The 24,772-nt window shown below is 52.6% G+C and overlaps 4 protein-coding genes across 4 annotated transcripts; 2 read left to right on the top strand and 2 right to left on the bottom strand.

Moving 5' to 3' along the window:
• Positions 1 to 605: 605 nt before the first annotated feature.
• Positions 606 to 8,266, top strand: TGME49_283730 (endomembrane protein 70 subfamily protein; the record flags this gene model as incomplete). The annotated part of the gene is made up of 10 exons (XM_002369081.1): positions 606 to 1,328; positions 1,941 to 2,215; positions 2,524 to 2,582; positions 3,554 to 3,648; positions 4,476 to 4,569; positions 5,371 to 5,462; positions 5,654 to 5,765; positions 6,204 to 6,292; positions 6,949 to 7,232; positions 7,862 to 8,266. 10 exons carry the CDS (start codon positions 606 to 608, stop codon positions 8,061 to 8,063), a joined length of 2,025 nt encoding a protein of 674 aa, XP_002369122.1. The 3' UTR covers positions 8,064 to 8,266.
• Positions 8,267 to 9,144: 878 nt separating this feature from the next.
• Positions 9,145 to 12,844, bottom strand: TGME49_283740 (RNA recognition motif-containing protein; the record flags this gene model as incomplete). The annotated part of the gene is made up of 4 exons (XM_002369082.1): positions 9,145 to 9,212; positions 9,699 to 9,774; positions 10,605 to 10,638; positions 11,143 to 12,844. 4 exons carry the CDS (start codon positions 12,842 to 12,844, stop codon positions 9,177 to 9,179), a joined length of 1,848 nt encoding a protein of 615 aa, XP_002369123.1. The 3' UTR covers positions 9,145 to 9,176.
• Positions 12,845 to 14,436: 1,592 nt separating this feature from the next.
• TGME49_283760 (hypothetical protein) lies at positions 14,437 to 18,817 on the top strand (the record flags this gene model as incomplete). The annotated part of the gene is made up of 3 exons (XM_018781907.1): positions 14,437 to 14,575; positions 15,003 to 15,381; positions 15,907 to 18,817. The coding sequence occupies 3 exons, from the start codon at positions 14,437 to 14,439 to the stop codon at positions 18,815 to 18,817; spliced, it is 3,429 nt and encodes a 1,142-aa protein (XP_018637746.1).
• Positions 18,818 to 20,624: 1,807 nt separating this feature from the next.
• On the bottom strand, positions 20,625 to 23,586 carry TGME49_283765 (B9 domain-containing protein; the record flags this gene model as incomplete). The annotated part of the gene is made up of 5 exons (XM_018781908.1): positions 20,625 to 20,839; positions 21,267 to 21,390; positions 21,885 to 21,952; positions 22,343 to 22,424; positions 22,960 to 23,586. The coding sequence occupies 5 exons, from the start codon at positions 23,584 to 23,586 to the stop codon at positions 20,625 to 20,627; spliced, it is 1,116 nt and encodes a 371-aa protein (XP_018637745.1).
• Between the last annotated feature and the right edge of the window lie 1,186 nt (positions 23,587 to 24,772).

The following is a 24,772-nucleotide window of genomic DNA, read 5'->3' as shown; positions in this document are numbered from 1 at the left end:
CATGCAGCTTCTCTTTTGTTGTGCATGCCGCGGTCACTCACGACTCTCTGCACATCCGCCGGTCCTGCCTCCAAAAGAAGACAAGACAGACAAGGGAATAGACGGCGAAACTTCAGAAAATGAGAGAGTGACCTCATCCCGAATCCGTCTTGCTGCACCTTCCCAGACCTCTTCCTGCGTCTTCGATCTCTCGACCTCTCCTCTTCTTCTACACCTGTCTCTCTCCTTGTCTTCTCGGTCTTTCTCTCTCTCTCGCTCTTTCTCTCGCTCTTTCTCCCTTTCTCTCTCTCTTTTCTTCTTTCTCTTTCTCTCTCTCTCTTTGTCTCCTCGTTCGTTTTCTCCTTCTTCTCCGCTTCTTCTCCCGCTTCTCCTCCTTCTTTCTCTTCCTCCCCCCTTCTCTCTCCTCCGTCTTCGCTCTGCTCTCTGCTGTCTGTCTTCTCCTTTTTCTCCACCGTCGCGTATGCTGTATCGCCCCGTGCCTGTGTGTGGCAGACGCGCCCAAGTCCCTGCTTCTCTGTCTGCTGTCTCTCGGTCTGTTTTCGTCTCTCGCTGTGCTCCTCGTCGCCGACTCGGACGTCGACCGCGTCTTCTTCTCGGTCTCCACGATGAAGGACGGCATCGAGTTGTCTTCCCTCGGCGGTGAAGGCAGGCGGAATTCACGGATGTCTGCGCGCGAGAAAGAGCGCCGAGAGACGCCCGGCTCTTGCGTGCTGCCTGCGCTCGCGCTGTTGTTTTTTCTTCTTCTCTTCTACAAGCTCGCGACCTCGTCTCTGCTCTCGCGCTCCTCCTCGTACCTCTCCGACGCCACTGCGCATGCTGCTGGATCCGCCGTCTCCGTCTGCGTGAGCAAGGCTTGGCCTCTGTTCAATCCGCTGGAGACGTACAACTTCTACGACAAGCTAGGCGTCTGCACACCCGAGACGGTCGAGTACGCACCCATGACTCTGGGGCAGGTTCTGCGCGGCGACCGCCTGATGAAGAGTCGGTTCGACATCGCCTACGGCGTCGCTGAGGAGACGCCGCGGAAGCTCTGCGTGATGGCCTTGAACAGAGAGCGCATGGCTTCCTGGCGAGAACTGATCGAACAGAACTTCTTCATGGAAATGTACGTCGACGAGCTCGCAGTCCACGAAGCCTTCGGGGTGAAGGCCCGGCAGGAGCGCAGAGACCCGCAAGAGGAAACAGGCGAGGCGACAGAAGAGAAAACGCGGTTCCTCGTCAGGAAACACTTCGCGTTTCTTCTCGGCTACAACGACGGACATGTCGTTCGCGCAGAAATCGAAAACATCTCTCTCGAGCAAGACTTCCTGGACATCACCGAGTTGCCGGTAAGGCGAGGGGCGCAGAGGCTGGCGAGTCCGAGACTTTATGGCGCAAGTGCATGAACCGTTATTGCGTTTCTTCCGACGCCAAGCGTGAAGCACTCAGGAGAGGGAACATGAGAACAAGAGAGAGAGAGAACCGAAGAGAACAAGAAAAGAAGTCGTTTTTCGCGAATGCACAGCTGGACATTTTTTCCATCGAGGCCACGGTGATTACCGAGAGAGCCGGGTGTCACTTCGTTCTCGTTTTTTTTCCGAGTTGTACATGCATTTCACCTGTTTCTTTGTCTCTGCATTTCCTCCGACAAAATGCCGTTTCTCCCTCGACAAGAGCACCTCTGTAGACGCGCTCGCGTCTTTCATGCTGTCGCTCACATGTTCCCCTGCCCTCGCTCAAACAAAAAGTTCGTTCTCGTTCAACTCTCACTGACGTACTTCTCAGCTGGACAGGACTCCTTGTCGAGAAGGGGGCGAACCAGAAAAACTAGAAACGTATTTCGCGAATGGCGTTTCTGCTGGAGACATTCCGTGTTTAGTGTCCTCCTTCCAGCGGGTCTTCTCGACTTCCTTTCTGCTGCGCTTGACTCTCGAATTTTTCTGCTTCTTCCCCTTCTCCAGGCGCCAGGCGAAACCGTCGAGGTGGAGTTCACGTACACCGTGCGCTGGCAAGACCGTCCCGACATCAAGCCTGCGTTTCGAGTGTCTAGACAGCTCTCCTCGCCGTTCGCGCCCGTGGCGAGTGACGAGGCAGAGGCGAGAACTTCTTCTGGGCAGAAGCGTGTGTCGGTCGACGTTCACTGGCTTGGAATTCTGAATTCGTTCGTCTTCACTCTCCTCATCGTTCTCCTCTTGACTGTTCTCCTCCTCAGAATCGTCAAGGCCGATCTCCACAAGTAGGTGACACCGGTTACACGCGCGGGATTCGGGACGCAGTGGTCGGCTGTCTGCACAGCTGGTGAATCGCAGACGCAGCTTTCTGTGTCTCGACGTCTTTCTGGAGAGAGGAGTTTGTATCCGCGTCTACGCCGCGGCTCACGGAAGTCCCAAAGTGCAGAAACGAAGGCGCAAGAGTCGCGACAGACGAAAGAGAAAAACAGAGAGCCTGTGCGCGAGCCTGCTGTCTCGGAAGAACTCTCTGCATGTTTGCGCTCGTGCGTTTTGTGGAGCGACTCGCGACGACCTTGGTGCGGTGTATGTACAGCATGATGTTCCGCTTGGCCGACGAGGAGATGGCGTCTGCAGGTCTCGAGGAAGAAACAGGTTCGTTTCTCGCTCGCGAGGAGATTTGTGACTTCCCTGTGTTGTCAAAGGTTTTTTCAGGAACTCGGGGATTGTGTAACTGGAGACGTAGCTATTTAACTGGTGCGGGGAGTCTGAGTTCGTTCTCTATCTACAGTCTGCAGCTACTGCCTTTCTCCAATTACTACTACCACTCTGCATGCAATCTCTCCTAGGATTTTACAGTGTACAGACACCTCAACAAGGGAGATGCTTAGATCCAGGTACATATAGACACGTATCTATAGGTTCGTGCATGTACATATAGGAATACATGCAAATGTAGTTGTGTCTGAACATGCAGATCTATGTATTTTGCTTCTAAAATACTACGTATATGAATGTGTATCTTGCTACGTGTACGTATATATATCTATATATGTGTGTGTGTATGTCCTTGAATAGCGGCAGTGAGAAGACAGGAGGAAGTTCGTTTTCTTCGTTTTTATCAGGCGACAGGTCGCCATTTCAGTGTTCGCTGATTTTCAGCCAAGAGGCTTCAGGGAGGGGATTATGGAAAAGCGAGCACATGCCGCATTGCGTTAAGAAAGTTGAAGAGAGTCCTTTCTTTACACCTTCAAGAGGGAGCGAAGGAACGGTGTTCTCGCCTTGAAAAGCAGCTGCGTGTCTCAGCACGAACCTCTGGACTTCGCGGATGAACAGCCTTCGAAGTCACTCCACGCGCTCTGTAGAAGTCGAACCTATTTGACACGATGAATGGACCCCAAACATAGTCGCCTTCTGTCCGGAAACCTTCGTGAAATAGTGTGGGGTCGCCGTTGTTGTTCTGTGGAGAAGCGCCGAGCGCTTTTTCGCCTCTCAGACGCTTCCGCTAAGGAAACCAGTCCTTTCTTCTTGACTCTGTGCAGTTGCTGTCAAGGTTAGCTGGGTTGTCGTGGCTTCGCCGTTCCTTGTTCCTTGTACGAAGCGCGCCTTTTCGGTTTTCCTTGCAGGATGGAAACTTTTGCACGCTGATGTGTTTCGGCCGCCACCCCATCGCATGCCGCTCTCGGCGATGGTCGGATGCGGCGCCCATCTGTTGATGCTGGTGAGTGTGTGAAACGCGCGGCTGTTCTTCAGATAGGTGCCAGTTCTTCGTGAGTCTGTGATGGAAACGTTGATGTGACGGCAAACTAGAGAGAGAGGTCTCGAAAGAGAGATCCAGATCTGTTGGGGTAGTCAGATTTAGATTTCGATTGGTAGGAGGAGATATTTCGATGGACGTAGGTTGACTGAGGTCTTTCTTCTTCTCTCGACTTGCGTTGTTCTCGTCGACGCGTTTTTTCTTCTCTTTGCGTTAACTGAAGCACTGCTGAAGAGAGGACACAACTACCAAGCTTTTCTGCCTTCACGTCGCCTGCTACAACTAGGCGCCCATGTTCCTTCTGCATACCATGCGGACTCTGTCTCTCCCGAGATTTCGTTTTCACAGCACAGGCCTCTCCCGCACAAGTTTGCGCGTCTTGGAGGCGATGCAGTCGCACTGCATGGGTTTCATTTTGAACTGAAAAAGAAACTGTTTCTCTCCGGAATCTCGAGACAGCGCGCATCTCAGTTGTTTTGTTTCTTCCTCTTTGTCCCGGGCGAGAAGGTGGAAAGATAAAACATCGATTTTGGAGACACAGGAAGCTCCCAGAGGTCTCGTTTCCTTGCCCCAGAGTTCATTCATTGCTGGCAAACGCAAATGCGTTTTATCTTGTTTGCTGTACTTCGCTTTTCGGCTGTGCGAGCAGCGGCGCTCTCCAATTTTCACAGTCTTCCAGTTTCTGTTTACTTTAGAGCTCTTCTTTCGCGGTTTCTGTTTTCGCGGAGTTGCTTCCTTTCCACATGTTCTTCGGTTTCCTGCGATTTTTCTGACGTCTTCTTCGTTTTCAGGTCCTCGCCACCATCGTTGTCGGCTGCTTCACTCCTTACCTCGAGAGAGGCGAACTTCTCTCTTGCAGTCTCCTCGCGTATCTCCTCACCTCCTGTTAGTCCGCTCTTCGTCTCACCATCTTGTCACTTGTTTCTCCTGTTGGCTGCAGCTGCTGTGAAGAGACAAAAAAAAGCGGCCGCCGTCGCACGTGCATCAAGTGCTCTCTCTCTCTCTCTGCTTTCTCATCCAGTAACCCCCATAAAAAACAATATATTTATATATATACATATATGTATATATATATATATAATTATGTAGGTTTATGTAGGTAGACACAGCTACATATATCTAGGTAGTTAGATAGAGGTTGAAAGGGGAATCGCCGCCAGATAGAAATATCGATTGCTACTTGTAGAATACGTAGATGGAAATGCAGATATATACTGGTAGATAGGCATGGGCAAATGGCTACGCGTTTCGATGATCGATATCGACAGTAGGAGTGTGTCTGTTCACCTTGACCCTGTCAAAACGAGAAGAGGAAGACAGAATAATTCAACATTTTTCCTGCACACTGTCACATGAAGCGACCGCGGCGAGAAAGGGGAGGCTGGTGGAGAGAACGGCAATGCCACAGGACGGCGAACGTTTCGAACGAGTTTTGAGCGCAACTCTGGAAGTGGAGACATCTGATAATATCCCCAAGCGCATCCACCTTTTTTAGAGAAGGAGAGCGATATGATTCTGTTGAGATCCTGAATCCTTTTCGGTTTTATCAGATGCAGTCTAGCGACCGCAGTCATCCCCCCTTGTGGATTTTACCAGTCATGCGTGGTTACTAGCAGAGCGCTTGGCGTTTCTGTGGTAACGCTGACTTTTGTTTCGGATGCATGCACTGCGTCTGCTTGCATGCAGTCATTGCAGGATATCTGAGCTCGAGCACTTACCGCAAAATGGGCGGAGTCAAGTGGGCGTGGAGTCTCGTCGTCACATGCATAATGTTCGCCGTAAGGTTTTTTCTGAGTCTGGTTTTCTTCTCGTTTATTCTTTCCCCCCAACGCCCCTCCTCCCCTCCCTCCCATCCCTTCGACCACTGCGCTGGCACCTGCCGCCTCCGCCGAGTTTGTTTTTCTTCGTTTTTTTCGGTTTTTGTGCCCCCACGGCTCTCTGCTTTTCGTCGATTCTCGTATGTCTGCAGCTGCCCCTCTTCGTCATTTGGTGTGCTCTGAACTCGCTCGCCCTCGTGTACAACTCGACTGCGGCGCTGCCCTTCGGAACGGCTTTCCTTCTCTTCGCCTGCTGGTTCTTCGGTGAGATCTGCGGGAAGGAGAGAGGCGCGCGCAGAACGCAGAGACGAAAGAAACGAGAAGGGGGCAGTTCGCTTTTTTCGATCACCTTCCTGTCTACTTCTTCGGCGGTCGCGTTGCATGCCGCCGTCACATGCTTCAGCTCACGCTCTTCGTTCTTCCTTGCTTCTCTTCTCTCCCTTCTCCTTCGCGTCCTTCTTCCTGCGTTGGCTTTCTTCTCTCCGTTGTCTGTCCCCTTCTCCTTTCTTTCCTTGTCCGTACGCCTCCCTCCCTTCGTCTTCGGCGTTCTTCCTTTCTTCTTCCTTGCTCTTCGCGCTGCTCCTGCCAGATTGCCTTTTCTCTGCATCGCGTTCTGGACTGACCACCGAGCCCCTCAGTTCCACCTCGTCCTGTCTTCGTGGCTCCAGTGCTTTTCAGCTGTTTTGTTTTCTCTTTTCTCAGTGACTCTGCCTCTCACCATCATCGGCGGAATCTGGGGCAGACGCCGGGCGGTGCGGCAACTCGCAGGCGGCCAGGCGTTTCCCTGCAAGGTTCGTCCTTCTCGCTTCTCTCGAAAGCTCCTTTTCTCTTCAGTCCCACAATCAACTTTTTCCTTGCCCCGCGCCTAGCGGCCGAAGCGTGCACCCTCCTCACCAACACAAAATAAATAAATAAATATATACATGTGTGTCTCCAACTGTAAATGCTTTCCATCGTTCCGTCGAACTGTCAATCGATCGGTCGCCTTCCTTCTCTCTCTCTGTCTACATACATTCAGATATGTGTAAACATGTATACAGATATTTATATATATATATATATATATATATATATAAAGATAGATAGATATAGATAGATAGATTGATATATAGATAGATAGACGGATAGATAGATATAGATAGATTGATAGATAGATAGACAGATAGATAGACAGATAGATAGATATAGATAGATTGATAGATAGATAGATAGACAGATAGATTGATATAGATAGATAGAGATAGATAGATTGATAGATAGATAGATAGACAGATATTTATATATATATATATATAGATATAGATATAGATATAGATATATATTGATATATGTATCTATTTGCAGACGTTGATGTGTTGGCACCGGGGAAGGGTCCTGTTGAAGTTTGGAGAAACTGTTTCGTGAGTTTCTCGAGGTTCCTATTTCCGAGTGTGATGTTTTTCTTCAGACGAACAAGCTTGCCCGCGAAATTCCGCGCGTTCGCTGGTACAACCAGCCTCTCCTTCAGACGGCGATCAGCGGCGTTATGCCCTTCAGCGGGATTTACATTGAACTGCATTATCTCTTCATGAGTGTTTGGTCCTCGAATCGAATTTACAGTTTCTACTTTTTCCTGCTTCTCGCCGGAGTTCTGCTCTTCGTCTCAGCTGCAGCCGTCAGCGTCCTCCTCACCTACATGCATCTGAACGCCGAAGACCATCGCTGGTGGTGGCGGTCGTTCCTCAGCGGAGGGTACGAAGAAAACGCAGGCCGGTGGTTTCCATGTTTCGAAAAGTGACTCCGACGGATGTCGACGTCGGCCTGCACACTCACGTAGCTGCAGATTGTGTCTGCGCCTTTGTCACCCATGTCTGTTCCCCGTTTTTTTTGAGGCGCCGTGCATGCGGCTTCTCAGTCTGTGGAGGGAGCCGCGGAAGAAGCAGCTGTCGTCTGGGAGTTTCGAAATCGATCGAACAAGCAACAAGCGCCGAGCAGGGGAAGAGAATGAGAGCGAGCGCAATCGTAGTGAGGGGGTGACAACATGCAGTAAAGCACACGGAAGAGCGGGCGACGTCACCGTACGATGTTTCACTTCTTTTCAACCGTCGATCGAACGTAGGAGACGGAGGTTTGGCCTCCGTTGCTCATGTCCTGTGTCTGTCGGAAGATATGGAGACGTCTCCGGTGAGTGAGTATCGCACCTGACACACACAAGACGGAGAGCAGCGCCGGAGAGGAGACGCGTGCAGCGTATCTCTGTGTCTCGTCTCCGTCTGTCTCCGTTTCGTTGTCTGACACAGCGCGTCTCGCGACAAAGAAGACGAGAGGGTGGAGGAACTCTTCAGATTGTGCAGTCGTCTGTCCCTGTGTCTGTTTTTCAGGAGCGTGAGTCTGTACTTCTTCCTGCACTGCGTCTACTACTTCTTCACGAGCACGAGGATGCACGGAGCGTTGCAAACTGCGTTTTTCTTCGGCTACTCGTTAGCTGTCTCCTGGATGCTTTTCCTCATGGCAGGCTGCGTGACGTTCAGTGCGAATTTCCTGTTCGTGAAGTACATTTATTCTCGCATCAAGTCGGACTAGAGCCATGGCCAGCCGGAGCCCAACCGCGAGCGACTGCAGACTTGGCCCGGAAGAAGGTCTGGCGCGGAGTGAGCATTCGGACGCGGCAAGAGACAAACAGGAAGAATCATTCGCGACTGTCAGAAGCGGCAGCTTCTCGCGCGCATCTGAGTTCTGTGTCGTGCGTCTATGCGCGCAATTTCATCGTCTCATTGGGAACCTCGCTCTTCGAAGACGGTTGCCTTGCTCGTTTCCCTTTTCGGGTGCCTCCGCGCCTTTTGTCTCCTCCGTTTCGTCTATTTGCATCTCCAAGAGTTTTCACAACGCTTCTGCTTTCCGCCGACTCTCTTTTCAACGCGCCTCTGCCTGTCTATTTCCTCGTTTCCTCTTCACCGCCTTTACCGCCTGCCGTCGCGAGCACTGTCACTTCCACTTCTTCGTTCGCTGCTCTTCTCCCTCCACTTTTTTGCTTGAGTCCCAACTTGTGAGGTTCTTTCCGAAGAGCGGTGACAGAGCCCCGCCTCAGACGCACAGTCGGTCTCTACGGTTCGATCTCGGGTGTGGACTACTTCTCGATTGAACGTACATTCCGAATCAGAGCCTACGCACAAGCGATACCCTGTCACCATGCCAGTGTCAGTTCATACGTCTCGAAATAGGATAAACGAGCTGCGAAGCCGGCCACTGTCTTAGACGAAGGTATGCATGATGAGACTCGAGTATCGAGGGGGAGGCTGCACAAAAAAACTGCAGTACGGTGCAGGCGGCTCTGCGCGCCTCTCGGAAACTGCTGTCAGTCTGCCGCGCACAGCCAGAAGCCTGTAAGTTTTTGCAGGAGTTTCCAGTCCACTCAAGTGCATCTCGGAACGGCCCGAAAATACGACCTAGACAAACTCGCAGACGAGAATGATTAAGGGAGAGGAGCCCAAACACAGGGAGCAAGGAGAGAGAGATCCGCGAAAGCAAACCTCTCCGCTGGGAACTTGGAACGCCGTCTTGAGCGAAAAGAGACGCATGCACACAGGAAAAGAGAACAGTAGCGGTTGAGACCCTTGCCGCTCGAGGCTGAAAGGAGAAGACGCAGCAAGGTGTCTCGGCACCTTCTCACGCCTGCATATGTTTGCCCTTCTCGTCTCAATGCGCGACGCGGTAACCCCGCCGCAAGAGCGCCTGCATGCAGAGGAAAAAAGTCGAGAGACCTTTCTTTCATAAGTCCCAGAAAAACTCTTCAGGTTTCGGTCACGCCTTTCGAACGTGTAATGAGAAAAAGAGACATGCTCCACTGAAACACTATCGCAGATATTACCTGAAGAAATAAATATATATGTAGATATATGTATATGTTTTAGATCGATAGAAATCTACGTACATCTAACTGTTCGAGAATATGCATCAAGAGATAGAAGTAAACGTGCATATTCACACAACTACAAATACGTGTAAATGTGTATATAAGTATATATGCATATATATATATATATATATGTGTATATCTGCTGAGGAGGTGTCATGAAGGTGAGAAACACCGCGTCTTTGAGAGAACTTGTTGTCGCTTGTTCATTCTTCCTCGTCTTTCTTCCCAGTGCTTGACTCTTGTTGAACTTCTACTGTTCAGAGACCTCAGTTGATGACTTTCCTTGAGTTTCCTCGTCTTACCGACTGAAGAGCCAAAACTTGCTGCCGCTGCTCTTGCGGCCAATCCTGCATCGTGGTGGGTCTGCTGTTCAGAACGCTGAAGACGCGAGAGGGAGAAACGAAAGAGCTCGAGAAAAAAATCGAAAATGCGCAGAGACACAGGAAACATCGAAGTCCGCCAGAGGAACTCGACGGTGAAAAAGCTATGTCTCGAAAAGAGAGACAACGCTTGCACTCAAAGTTAAACGAAGAGAAAAGTAGGGAAGACCAGCGCAACCTCGTTTCTCCCCGATAAACGCTCTTTTTGCGACCTCATCCAAATGCTTAAGCAAATATGGATCCACCTGCACTTGTACGTGGTCTTGCCTAGTTGTGTCAATGCATGATAATTCCACACATTCGCACATGTCTAAACCAGCAAACAGAACGCACAAGAATACACACACACACGCATACAAAGGCATATATATATATATATATATATAAACATGTATATACATATACGCATACATCTATATACAGACACATATATACAGGCACATCTACTACATAAATACTATAGATATATAGATATATATATATATATGCCCACATACGTACATGCATGTATATATATATATATATATATGTGGACCCCACGCTTTCAGTTTTCCTGTCTCCTCCTGTGTTCCCGATGGATGGAAGTATCTGTCAAAGTTGAAAAAAAAAACTCTTCTGCAACGCGTACACAGAAGAACGACAAGGCTGCGCTCAAAAATAGCACGACGTCGGCTTAAAGACGAGGCAGCCGCCTGCGTGCAGAAACCCCCGAGGCTCTCAACCACGCAGCCGACAACCAGGCGAGAAGACGTAAACAGAATGAAGCGAAAAGTATCTGAACTTCAGAGTAAAGAACTGGCGCACAGGCAGGTGGAGAGGACGGCTTACTTGGTCAGAATATCCGGGCTCTTCAATACTTCCTCTGGGCAGCAGCAAACACAAAGAAAGCAGGAAAAAAGGAAACTGCAAGAGACCTGCTGGGTTCGTGCGTCCTGCTAGGACAATAAGTTACAAACACACTTGCACCGCTACATATATATATATATATATATATATATGTGTGTGTACATGCATGTATTCTTCAATATATGAACATACATATGTATATACATATAGAAAGAGATACAGCATACGTCTAAATAAACATATACAGATATATATTCAAGGTTGTACAAAGAAGCCAGTTGTGCTTGTTCGCAGATCACGAAGCTTGGTGCCTGTGAAACAAGGACTTCTTTTCACGCGGGCCAAAAAACCGAACACAAGCTTCGAGCGTCAGAAAGTCACTAGGGAGTTCCTCTCTCGACTCACAAATGTACAAGGAAGAAATAAGCCGTGTCTGACAGCCACCTTCCCTCGTCTCTTATCTGTCTCCTACTCCTGTCTTCCTCTTCTCATGTTCTTCTTCTGCGTCCCTGTAGCCTACCGACGAGAGCATCTGGAGCAGGGGGGACTGCCAGAGCAGGATGTTGGGGAACGACGCCGCCGACTCCGAAGGCTTCTTGAGATTCGCCGGAAGGCCGTTTCTCTCGGACCTCGGCTCGTCCCGGCTGCGCGGGCCAAGATGTCTCCTGTGTCCCCGTCTGGAGGGCCGGCTGGGCCGGCGCGGCCTGCAGAGTGTGGGGTGGACCCCCAGAGGAGACGCTGCGTTCTCTTCGTCTCTCTTGAGAGCTCGCTCGAGCCGAGAAGGAAACGTCTCTTTCTGTCGACTGTCTCGCCGTCCTGCGAAGAGACTCTTCCTGCGGCCGGGTCCCTGCAGCAGCCTGAGGGAGAGCGCCGCCTACGCACGTTGGAAGTCCCAGCTGCGGAGCTCCACCGGAAACGCCTCGGGCCTTCGCCTGGGGCGCGGCGGCTCCTCCAGCCACTCCCCTTTGCACGCCGGGAAGGCCGCGGCCTGCCGCTGTCCCTGAAGAACTACTCTGCCCTCCAGAGAGGGACGCCGCACTGAGGTTCTGGGGCGCGAGGCCACTCTGTGGGCCCGGCACCGATCTGTCTCCGGCTGGGCCCGGCTTTTCGGGCGCGAGGGGACTCGCTAGCTGGGCTCCACCGGCCTGGGGGCCGAACCCCCCCCCATCCCCGGGCTGTCCCGGCGCCGCGTCGCCGGCGCCTTGGGCGCGGCCCTGGCTGGGGCCATTCTCCTGCCTCGCAGTCGCCACCGGAACAGAGAGGAGGCCTGCATGTTGCAGCTGCTCCTGGCGTTCTGTCCGGTTCCTCCGCGCCTTCTCGAGTTGGGCCTCAGGGAGGCCCATGTGGCGCTCGAGAGACCGGAGGTCACCGCCGTCGACGGACCGCGCGCGAGTCTCTTCTTCGCGTGTCTCCGTCTCGACTTTCTGCTTCTTCTCAGGCGGGGCGAGAGACGAAGATCTCTGGCTGCTTCTGGGATCCTGGCGCCCGCGCTCGGGTCGCGGACTCCCCAGCAAATACACGGCATGCAGGGCCGCGTAGACCAGCGCCGGGTGCGCACTGAGCAGGCGCCGGCAGGCACCTGCGTCTTCCTTCATCAAGGTCTTCATTTCACCGAGGAAACTGATCAACTGCGTCGTGGAGAATGTCCTCAGAATCTCCATGATGTCCGCTGCCGCCGCGGCGCCGTCGTACAAACTCACAGGCCTCGTCCGGAACCCCAGGCCCTGGGCTCGCGGGTCAACCGCGCCGACAGCGCGGGTGTCTCTGCCGCGGAAGGCCTTCGCGCCCGGCCCGGGCCCGAGCAGACTGTCTCCAGCCGCTGTCCCCAGGCCTCGCAGTGCCTCTTCGGCGCCGGAAGTGCCCGCCAGAGATCCTGCAGGCGCCTTGCGTCTCTCAGCGCGGGCGGCCCCGCCCCCAGAAGATCCGTAGCGCTGGCGGAGCTCGTCAGTGGCGAAGTCGATCTTCAGTTTCCTCCCGCCCAAGTCCGCGTTGTTCAGCGTCACGTAGGCGAGGTAGCAGGTCTCGGGATCTGGAAATTCGCAGAAAGCGAAGCCCTTGCTTTGGCCGCCTTCGTCGTACTTGATGCGGACCTGGAGCACGCGACCGACTCGAGAGAGAAGCGTCTTCAGATCTTCTTCTGTCGCATCGAAGGGGATGTTGCCCAGCCACATCTGATACGCCCCTGAGGACGGAGACGAGTTCCGCTCGACAGAGCGACTCATCGCGGCAACAGCGGAAAAAAAGGGAGAGAAAGAGAGAAGCAAAGCGGGAGGAAGGTAGGGGGGGCAAGGAAAGAAGAGACGGAGCAGAGAAGAGAGAGAACAGAAGAAGAAGAGAGAGAACAGAAGAAGAAGAGAGAGAACAGAAGAAGAAGAAGAGAGAGAACAGAAGAAGAAGAGAACAAAAGAAGAAGAAGGAAGAGAACGAGGAACCAGTGGGCGGAAAAGCAGAGACCGCGACTAAAAGAGGAATTCGGTCACCGAGACGACGAACAACGAAGACTTGGAGGTCAGCGTGAGGCCCTGTTTTGCGAACGAGACCGAGAGTCTGTGGAAGCCCAGCGAAAGGAAGCAGAGGCGCAGAAAAAAGGCCGGACAGCTCCGTTTGAGTGCGAGGCGGCGCGTCTGAAACGCGCTCCCAAGACTGGAGGTGATTTGGAGAAAGCGAAGGCCACAAAAATTACAAAAATTTCAAAGAGAGCGTTTCTGGAGACGAACCAAGCTCTTTTCACTGTCGTCCCCGAAAACGAGGTAGGGTCCGCAGGCGGGCAGTCCCCCCAAGTCGTTTGTCTCTTTCTCCTAATTCCTCCAGCCTCTTCATGAAAAACAGAAAAAGCGACAGCTGTTCGCCTCGGGGGTCGTCGGCTCTCCTTTCCGACAGAAGTTTCAAAAACAGAGGCATGATCTCCCGGTGTCTTGGCACTCCGCTGGCGCATGCGTTTCGCCGTTTTTTATTGAGAGACCTCGAATCTACATGCGCACATCTGCCGCTGCGCTCCTCGCGTTTTTTTCGGAGTTCCTTGTCCCAGAAAAAACATGAGTCTTCCCGTTCCCTCCGGCTTCGCCTTTTTACATTTTCCTCCGTCTGCGCCGGAGTTGTGTGTGGCCAACCTGCACTATGCTTCCAAAAGCTTGAAGGAGACAGAGCAGAGACACAACAGAGGAGAGAGGGACGCGAGAGGAAGAGGAAGGAAAAGGAAGTTCACCGGGGAAACAAGAGATTCAGGAGGGCAAAGAGGGAACTCAGCGTACACAGAAGAAATTCAGTGGAGAAGGAAGGAATTAAAGGGAAAAAGAAGAAGTTCAGAGAAAAAAAAGGAGGGAAGACCGAAGACCCGGACAGCCAGCGCGAGGGGAAGATCGGGATGGAGCGGCGAAGAAGGCCAAGAGAAGCGGATGGAAAAGGCCTACTCCAGCTGAAAAGCAGGGGCGTTGAAGCGAAGAAGGAAGAACGAAGTCTGTGAGAAGGAAAGTGAAGCACAGAGAGGCGAGCGACGGTCTCCTCAGCCAACTCTGAAAGAAAAAGAAGAAGACCTAGCTGCCGACGCCCTGAAGACTTAGACAGAACGAGAAAGAAGAAGGAACAAGAACGAAGAAGGACCAAGAAAGTAGGGCAAGGGAGGGACAGGAGGGAGAGGAAAACACTAGAGAGAGAAAAAAAAGACGGCTGCAGAGACATGGCCCTCCGTCGAGGATGGGGAGAGGAGACACTAAGGTGAGAGTGGTGAAAAGAAAAGGAAAGAAAAGAAGAGGGAAGAAGAGGAGAGAGAAGGTTCGGCTTCGTCTTTGACTCTCGAAGATCAGAGAAGACAGAGATGGAAAGACGAACAAGAAACTCAGGAAATCTGGACGCTCTGCGTCGGCTTCTCTTCGGCTGTTCAGCCTCGGCCTCAACTTCAGCGTTTCCAAATAAGCGCGACGAACAAGAGAGGATCCTTTTCGTCACAGGAGCAGGTGCGAAACTTCGAGAGACTCTTTGGACCTCGTTTCAAGAGAAACAGCGAATTCTTCTTTTTGTGCCTTTCACCTTGTAGTCTTAGGGACCATTTGAGTCTGGTCCACAGTCTAAACAGGGTGATCGAGCTCTCTCATTCACGGTGCATGTTTTCTTTGTATTCCTTGTCGATGGTCCTGTGTCATTTCTTGTACATGTTTCCATTTTCTCCAGCTGTCCCTTCGCTTTACTCGGTCCTCCTCAGTCTCTCTGAAATCTCTCGCTGCGTCATGCTGCTGTGCTTTGAGCTGGAGCTCTTCTCTCTGCCCTCGTTTTCTCTCTCCGTTTCGTATTTTTCTTTCCTCTCGCTTGTCTCGCGCTCTTGCCTTCGCCTCTCCTCTCCACTTCTTCCCCCTGCCTCTTCTCTCCCCCTTTCTTCCTCTGCAGGCCTCAGTGTAGGTTGTGGGATTCCGCTCTACCGCCGCGAGTCCGACGAAGAATCTGGAAGACGTCGCTCCAGAAGGAGGACGGCGAGGAGCGGAAAACTCGGCCGAAGCAGAGGGACGAGCGTCAAGGACGCAGAAGGCATGGAGGCCGACTTCTCGCGAGGCGAGGCGAGGAACGACGCGGTGTCTGCGCACTCGGAGACACCTCCCTGTGTGTGGAGGGGCGACGACGCGAGCGAAGAGATGGCGAGGGGAAAGAAGAGAGACAGAGGAGGACAAGGAGACGAGCGTCTGAGAAAGACCGGAACAAAGAGGACGCGCGGCTCGGCGGCCGAGACCTGGGGACTGCTCTCCACCTTTCTCCAGGAAAGAGAACAGTGGTGGGTGAAGAGGCAGCGCGCAGAAGAAAGCGAAACGAGGTCCAGAGAGAGGCACGGCCACAAAAAGGAAACTCAGAAGTAGAAAAAGGAAAGCGCGGAAGAAGGCGGGGTACACGAAGAAACGAAGGGAGCGTGAAAAACATGGTCGCGTCTTGGAAAGCTGTGGAGTATCGATTCTCTGCGCCGCTCTCTCGTTTGGTGCATACCGTCTAGCGGCTCTGGGCTCATGCGTGCTACCTTCGCCTCGGTTTCTGGTGTCCTCGTTCGTCCTTTGCTTGGTTTTGTCGCTGTCCTCTCCTCCTTTTCACCTCCTTCTCTCTTCCTTTTCTCCTCCTTCTCTCTTCCTTTTCTCCTCCTTCTCTCTTCCTTTTCTCCTCCTTCTCTCTTCCTTTTCTCCTCCTTTTCTCCTCTGCACTTGAACTCGAGAACGTGTGGCGCTCTCGAATCAAGCGTCTCTGTCCGGCAGACGCGGAGCGCTCGCCGCGGCCTCGACTCGCTGCTTCGATTCGCTTGTCTGTCTGCCAGGTTCTCCGCGTTTTGGTTCCGCGCGCATGACCCGCGGCTGTTTCGGCGCGCCTTCCCCTCGGCGGGGCACTTCGTCCTCGCCTTCCTTCTTCTCTCGCGTCCGGCGACTGTGCTCCTCTTCACCCAGAACGTGGACCGCATGCATCACGTTGCTCGCTCGATTCTGCGAGACGCGCTGAAGACGCAAGTCGCGCAGAAGGCGCTCGAGCGCGAAACGCACCTCCAAACTGCGAACGGCGAGGCCGCCGCACAGAGGCAGGCGGCAGAGGAGAAGCAGAGGCAGAAAGAGGGAGACAGTGAGAAGGGGAAGCAGGAAGCGGGAGAGAGGGAGAAACGGAGGCAGGCAGAACAAGAGGAGACAGCGGATGCGTCTCTGCGTCGTTCAAGAGTTCGCGAAGAGATGTGGAGGGGACTTGCAGCTAAGGGCGGATGGTGGCGAATGAGTGAGACATGCTCCGTCGACGGACAGCCGAAAGAAGGGGAAGAAGAAAAGAACCTTTACGAGCTCCACGGGTCGATGTACAGCTACAGATGCTCAGGGGTGCTTCCTTCGTCTCGTGTGCTCGCGTCGACCGCAGGCCACAAGGAACGATTCGGTGTTGGAGTCGCGCGAGGAGGAGGGACAGAGAGAGAGAGGAGAGAAAACGAAAAGTGGACTGCGTCGTGCGCCTCCTCGCCGAACTCACAAGCGACAGAAAAACAACAGCGCATGCTGGCACCACCAGAAGTGGAACGCGAAGGCGCACTCTGTCCCTTCCGCTTTCGGCTGTCTCTCGACGAGACGCAGGTCGTCTGGTGTCCATACACCCCAGACGAGACGGGGCCGGGAAGCCGGAGGAAGGCCGCGTTCGGCGAGCGGTCTGGGGGAAGCGAAGAAGCGAGAAACACACGGGAGCAGACGCGTTCCAACGTAGAAGCCTGTGGAGGAGACAGTCTGCTGAGAGCCTCAGGAGAGCCAGGTGCTCCTGATGCGGCGGTCGGGCCTGCCGGCCTCTCCCCTCAGTCGGGAGCGTCTGTTGTCGACGCTTCTCCCTTTCTTCCTTCTTCTTCTCTCTCAGTTTTGCCTGCTTTCTCGTCCCTCGCCGGCCGCGCGTCGCCTTCTTCGAAGGCGGGAGGAGACAGCGACTTCCTTCTCCTGCCGCTGTGTCCCGCATGCTCTTCTCTCTGTCTCCCCATGTGTCTGTGGTTTGACGAGTCTCTCTTTCTTCCGCCCCACAGTGCGTTCGAGAGTCCTGCAGCTCTTCGACATGCCTTCCTCTTCCTCGGCGGCGTGATACGACTCGCAGGCGGGGGCAACGAAATGGAGCGGGGACTCGAAGAAGACGCGAACGACGCGGAGAAAACAAGAAAGGACAGTGCCGCCGCACGACTCAGAGACTCTTCTCGCTCGTCGCTCCCTTCGGCTGGAAAAGCGAAGCTGGAGAGCAACGTAGAGCTGCGCAACGCAACAGCTGGGCCGGACACAAATCCCCGCGAGTCGAGCTATGGGGAAAGCGATGTCGAGGTAGCTTCGGAAGAAGGAAAGACGGCACCAGAGAAAACCTGCTCGTCTTCGAGAAAAACACAGCGCAATCAAGACCTTGAGACACAAACTCGCGTTCCGGCGACCCACGTGTCTCCTGTCTCTTCTCCTGTCTCTTCTCCTGTCTCTTCTCCTGTCTCTCCTGCACTTTCTGTAGATCCTCGAGACCGTCTCCCATCGCTGGTCTTCGTCGGCACATCCTTCAGCACCGCCTCCACCGACTGGCCTGCGCTGCTGCATGCGCATGCAGTGAAAGTGCGGCGTTTGTTCAGAAGCAAGAAACTCGGGAAGGAAGCTCAGCAGGGGGGAGAACGCGCTGGCGAGAGCTTCGAAGGAGGCACAGCGGGAGTTGGAGTCGACAGCGGAAAGCCGGGAGATGAGGGGAGACCGGCTGGAAGCTCAGACACTCCGCGGACGCAGCAGCGACTGGGGAAACACAGAAGCGCATGTGAGAAGAAGAAAGAAGACGACTGGAACGAGCCAGACGGCCAGGTCTTTTGCATCAACAGCGGCAGCTGTCTGGACGCCTCGTACGAGGCGACGGAACGGCAGAAGATGTTTCTCGATTCTTGGTTCACAGAATTGTTCGAAAACGCGGTTGGACGAAGAGACCGTGCAGGCGAGAGTCTGGCGCCCGGAGCAGAGCGACGCAGGGGAGAAGTCGAGAAGAGACTTCGCTCACGAGCAGAAGGAGGCGCACGGGGAAGCGAATGTGGAGTGAAGAGGGAGCAAGAGGAGAGAGTTCACGAGAGAGGAAAGTCGGAGGAGCGAATAGGCAGAAAAGAGAGTCGGGAACAAGAAGCGAGCAACTCGTATGCTGCCTTGGAGACAACGGCGGAAGAAGAGACTTCTGCGGTGGACGCAAGACGTCAGTTGTCTTTGTCTGCTGAGGGCTGTTCTTTCTCTTGCACAGCAAGTGACGAGCATGCAGGACCTGAGGAGTCTGATGCAGCAGAGAAGGGAACAAGTACAGAGTCGAGTCAAACAGTCCGCCTGCACCAGTCGGCCAGGTTCGGTTCCCTGTCTCCCTCATCGTTTGTCGTGTCTTCGTCCTCTTCCTCATGTTCACGTTCTTCCTCTGCTTGCGCTGCTTCCGCTGCTTCTTCCTTTTCTTCTTCCACGTCACCCTGCTCGTCTTCGGTGTCTCTTTCTTCTCTCGCCTCGCGTCTCTTCCCCGGGCTTCCTGCAGAGTTTGCCGCGGCAGGGAGTGCCGCGCGAGGCAGTGTGTTGGAAATTACTTCTCTGCCGCGCATGCGTCGGATTGTGGGAGACGCGAGTGAAGTTCTGCTCTCTCTCTGCCCCTGCGAGCTTCGACACTGGCTCTTGGAAGTCCGCGAAAAGTCCTTCGTGGAGTTCCTGAGACTCGTCGAGCAGACAGAGACTCTTTGAGAAACAACGGTTTTCAGGCGTAAAACTGTGGATCACCACGGTCGGTTTTCTGTGCAGCGACGGCGAGAGCGAGAGTCGTCCTTTCTCTTCAGAATGCAAATGGGAGTTGAAGAAGGCCTTGGAGAAGAAACGAGAAGCACGAGACGCGAGAAAAGTGACTGATGGCCTCGAGTCGAAGAGAATGAAGGAAGAAAAGGGAAAGACAAGAACTTCCAGGTTTTCCCGCCGCAAACACGAGCCAACGGCGAAGCAAACGCTGTCTTATTCAACTGGACAGTCACTCATCTTTTGTCAAGGAAAGGTTGCATTGAAAGGCTTGAGGCAAGTTGAGGACTCAACTCGAGGTGAGTCTCCCTCCACATGAAAAAACAGAAACTTGTGCTTTTCGACGTCAATCGGTTCGTCCTCAATGCTGATATGTTTTCTTGTTTGCTCTCTTTGTCTGCCTGTCTCGCATATTCTCCTCTTCCCCTCTCCGTGCCGCTCCTCTTCATCCTGAACTTGTCTTCTGCCTCTCCTTTTCTTCTTTGTTCCCTCTGTGTCGTTCGTCTTCCTCCCCTCTGGTTTGCTCTTCCCTGGTTCCCTTCACGTTTTTCTTATCTTCTTCCTTATCTCTCTCTTATTCTTTTCTCAGGCTTCTTCTTTCCTTTCTTCGTCTTCTCTGTCTTCTTCGTCTTCTCTGTCTTCTTCGTCTTTTCTGTCTTGTTCGTCTTTTCTGTCTTGTTCGTCTTCTCTGTCTTCTTCGTCTGTTCTCTCTGCTTCTTTCCCTCTGGATATATCGCCTTTTCTGTTCTGTCCTTCTCTGCCTCCGTATCTCTTTCTTCAGTCGTTCCTTCTTCACTCCTTTTTTGTCGCATGTTGTTCCTCGTTTCACTCGTTTTTTTTTCCAGGACCCTGCTCTGACAGCGAACTGAGTCCTTTCTGGAAGAGGTCGCGCGCCGAGACGGCTTCGACGACGGCTGTCGGATTCTCGGACGACCTGAAGGAACTCGAGGAGACAAAGATGCCCGACTGCGCTGCTTTTGTTGCCTCTTCTCGCCGAGTCCTCCCGCTAGCTGGGGACCCGCTGCATGCACCCCGAGACTCTGGAGGCGCATGCAGCAGTCCCGCGCATCCGTCGCCGTTCGAGTTGGAGACCAAACCTGTTTTCGGCGGCCCGACAGAAGGGAGAGTGCCGGCAGAAGCTGGAGAACGAAGAGAAGCAAGCGGCGCGTCTGGAGAAGGCAGAATCAGAGAGACCATCGCCGGGAAAGCGGAACTCGTGGAGAGGCCGTGGAGCTCAAAGTTTCTCATGACGACGTCCACGGTGAACTTCACCCAGCCGCTGCTGCGAGTTGTCAACTTCATTCTCTCTCCAATTCGCGAGTCCAAAACCTGAAGATCTGCGAGCTCGAGGCGACGACCCAACAGACGCCCTGAAGAAAAAGCAGATCCTCAAGCACTGTCAAGCAAGAGCGAAAGGCGAGCATGTACACGCTTCACGCGGACATATCTGCAGTGCAGGGAGATATGGAAATGGGGACAGGTGTGTGGATTTCAACGTGCATACGCGACCGTCTATATACGATATGTATGTGTGAATACCTTTATGTACTTGTTTATCTATGTGTGTTCATATGTGTACTCCCGTTTATATATAGTTACCTTTTGTGTACATGTCAGGGATAAAGGTCCGTGGAGATGGGGAACTGTCGCCTTCCGAACAGATACGCTTAGACAGACCGGTCCTCTCAGTTGGACGCCTTTGGTGGAACTAAATTGAAAAGTGTATCTCTGAAGAGCAGAGTAACGATGATTGTCCCGCGCATCAGTGTCCGGGCCTCTCAAAAGAGAAGATTTCCTCTGCAGGAGAGAGATGTGTGTGAGGACCCGCGGAATAGAACTTGTCAAAGAACAAGTTATTTTCCAGTCGTGTCTTCGCACCTGCAAATTCTTCGCTGTAGGTCCCGAGAGGCGTCCACGTGTGGCAGATGAACTCATGGTGCCCAGCGGCTGTGGGGAGACTCACAGTCCCGTAGGCGACTGTGCAAAAAGAGACAGTTGGAGACACGCTACGTTCCTTTTGAGTGTGGGGTTTAAACGGTACGCCTTCGTAAGATGCAGACATCTTTCCTCCTTTCTCTCATCTTCTGTGCCTCTTTTTCTGTGTGTCCAGAGGTGTGTGTGAGGACCCGCGGAACAGAGGTTTTCAAAGAATCAGTTGTTTTCCAGTCGTGTCTTCGTACCTGCACGTTCTTCGCCTTATCTCTTTTTCTCTCGTTCATTCTCTCTAGCTCTCTCCAGTGTCCTTGCTCTCTCTGCGAGCCTCTCTTTTTCTTGCTTTCGTCGTCTCTCTGCGTCGTTGATTCCTCCATTTCTCTGTCAGACTATGCGTGGCTGGAGTCTGTGTTCCAAACCGCCTCTGGCGGAGAAGAGCAAAACGGAGAAAAGAGGAGACTTTCTGTCTCACCGTTCTCCACTGTCCCGAGATTTGTCAGCTTCCACACAGAAATGCGGCAGCGCGGCCAGCCGACGACCGATGAAACAGCGTAGTGCAGATCGATGGGGTGATTCCAAAGATACACATCTCCCACCTGAAGAAGATTTGAAAAAACAAGGAAAAATTTCCTTCGCGGGCGTCCAGTCTAGGAAAGCACCGTCTCAGAGGTTCGCATGTCCAACCGAAAAAAGGTGTCTAAAAACGAAGAGAACAACCTCAGGAGTCTTCGCTATGATACGGTCATTATAGATACAAATATATATATATATATATATATATATATATGTATATATAAGTCGACGAATGTATCAGTGTTGTGTTTGACAGCAAGGGTACACTTGCTGGGTCTTTTCGGCGAGTATGTGTGCTGTGCAGGTTGTACATGTTTTGTACGGACGAGCACAGACCGAGTCCTCGCTCCACCTGGACGAACTGTGGGCAGAGGAAAGTTGTTGAGCGTTTCTCCATCGTTAAGTGCAGTAGTGAAGTGCGAACATGCTTTTGCGTGGCGTCAACGAACGACGAAAAAGAGACAGCGTGCGAGAGAACGAAGGAACAGTGAACGGAGGAACAGATGCAAATCCTTACACTGCCATACGCCGTCTGAGTTTGGTGACGCCGATCTGCAGCCTTACAGAGACCGAGCCAGTGATTCCCTAAGATCGTCGTAAAGAAAAACGGGCAGGTGAAAGGTCAATCCCAAAGCATTTCTTTTCATCTCAACTCGGGCTCCGAACTTTGACCTATATGGCGGGACCGCAGAAAGTCACCAAAGAGCGAAAGCGAAACTGCAGGCGTTTGCCGCCTTGGTCACCTGCCGAGAATCGGTGCCTACATGCCTCGTCGTGGACGAGATATCTTTGTCGTGCGTTCGTTTCCAACTATACAGACGCAACTCAACATGAGTATGTAAAAAGATCAAAGACAAGTGACGCAAAGGAATTAGCGACGCCTCTTCCCAGTTCTTTATTTCTGATTACTAATTATATATGTGTGTAATGGAGCAGAGAACGGCGCGACGACTGATGGATTCGCGACACACGCACCGGCCTCGAAAGAGAATTCGCAGAACAAACCGTCAGAAGTCCGGAACCCGTAACCTGCCTCGAGTTCGCCGATGAAGTGAATCTGACACCAAGAAAAAGTACACACAGCTGAGCATGAGAAACAAGCGGTTAGACAGGCCTCTGGAAAACTTTATCTGTCTCCAGGGGTCCACATTCTCGCCTCAGACGTTGTTTGGCATGTGGTTCTTGTCGCCTTATGTAGTTCTTTGCGTCACGAATTTCCACAGAAGCACCTGAGAGTTGTTGGTGGCAAACGAATGGAGTTTTTAGAGCCTGACGTTGACTTGTCCCTTTCCCTCTGTCTGTTGGTGATTCAAGAATCCATAGGGATTTCTGAATTAAACGTTTTTCTAATTGTGAAATATTAGTGTGCCTTTCCAAGTAAATAAATATAACTAAGACTGTAACAACATTCTTGAGTGCCGACAGCCACATGGCAAAAATGTCTCTACTAGGAATTAGAAATAGAACTCTGCCAAACCCACTGCGACTGATTGTCGTTAATATAGGCAGGCAGACCTACGTCTCGCATACAGAGCAGCAGCCGGCAGCAGAGCAGCAGAGCGGGGACCATGGGGAAGTGCATTCTTTCGTACCTCGGCTTCTGTGCTGCCCTGATTGACAAGGAAAGGCTGGCGGGCGTTTTGATGAAGGGCGGAGAGCAGGAGACCCGGGGCAAGAGGGCCTGTGTTCGTTTCACTCAAGCGACTCGGCCATCTCTCCAACTTAGGAGCCGACGCTTCCACTTTTTGCCTTCGATCTTCAGCGTTTCCCGTTTCTTCCAGGGTAGGCTGGAATCGTGCCGCACTCGGTACGGGTGAACTGTGATTCACTCCCAGAGGACTGGAAGCTGGGTAGGTATGTTCTGGTGCCCTCGCTGCGTCGTCTTCCCCGTTTCCCCTGTTTGTTGCCGGAAATTTCGCGTCGAACTCTGCCGATCTGCGGCTCTGCTGACGAGAAGCTTCTGCAATTTTACTTTTTTCAAGCGCACAAGCTGGGGAAGGCGCGGCAGCAGCTGCAGACGCTTGTGCGTCAGCACCCGCCGGTATGTCGACGCGGTCCTGCCGTTTCGTGTCACTCGTTCGCTTTGCTTTTTTTCGCTTCCCTGTCACAGACGACGAAGGGGCTTCGCCTTCGCTGTATCCAGAAATGGGCGGAATCAGGGAGCTGGGTGGGTCTGTATTCCCAGGTGGATTGCTGTGTGCGGTGTTGGAAGGTGCCATGTCGACCGGAATCTTGGTGAAAAGGAAGGCATAGAAAGCAGAAGGAGAAACGGGGGGAAGTGACAGTGAGGTGCTCCACAGAAGTGACAAAGATACAGACAATGAATCGGCTATTCAGAGGTGGTCAGGCGCACGTGACGTTTGCTTTTTCCAGTTTTCTGTTAAGATGCGCTGCCAACCCTAGACTGGGAAGGGGCGAACTAGTCAGCAACCAGATGCAGGGTTGGACGAATCGCGTTTCTCTCCATGCTATAACTCGGGTGGTTTGGGTTATGTCACGTGACCGGGGAAGAATGTGGTTCTTCCACACGGTGCGGGAGTGGGGGGAAGCCGTAGCGGAACTTAGCACGTAAACCTGAGGAACTACAAGAAACTTCGTGGACGAGCAGAACTGCTGGATGATATTGTTGACACAAAGAAGCAAAATGGAATTCGCGGTGAAACCGTTGGTTCCTTCTCAGAGAGCCGTCTTAGTTTTCTAGCTTCCGTGAATGTTCGCTTCCAAAGAGTCCACTGTTATTTGGCGCGCGCTTCAGTGGAGCCTCGGATAGGCCGCACCAGGTGTTTGTCAGTATACCCTAGCTTTCGTTCCAGCTATTCGAAAGGTGAATTTCTCTATAAACGTTGGCAGCGGTCTAGAGCTGACAGGCACTCGGACGTCGCACGACACGTCGGCGATCAAAACTTTGGGGGTCGTCGGGCAAAGCCGTTTAACATGCACTTATGGGCTGTCCTCGATCGAAGAAACCACGTGTTTGCTCCGCTTGCAAAAACCCTCAGGTCGAACCAATGAGTCCCACTTCCAACACTTGGGATAAAAGGAAGAGACTAAAAGCGATACGCTGGATCGGGTTATCTGACGCCTCCCATAAGGTGAACCTGAAACAGTGCAGGACTACGCCCCTGAATGGACATCACGTAAAAACGGTGCCTACAGTATCTTATCGCTGAAACTCAGCGACGCCTCATACTAGCTTTTTGGAGGCACCACGTTTTCGTGTCGGAAAGGAGGTTCATTCAAAGTCCATGAGGCATCGAAGACTAAGGAAAATAAGCCGAGGTTCTTTTCCCTCGAGTCGCTCGAAAGGTAGTATATTCTTTGAAGCTCACTCCCGGACTCCAACCAGTGAAGAATAATGGCGACAAGAACATCCCTCTTCGCTTCTTGAGGGCTCTTTGACAAGCA

The sequence above is a fragment of the Toxoplasma gondii genome, chromosome V (genome assembly GCF_000006565.2).
Source record: "Toxoplasma gondii ME49 chromosome V, whole genome shotgun sequence".
Classification (NCBI taxonomy): domain Eukaryota; phylum Apicomplexa; class Conoidasida; order Eucoccidiorida; family Sarcocystidae; genus Toxoplasma; species Toxoplasma gondii.
This window is presented reverse-complemented; position numbering and strand designations above follow the sequence as displayed.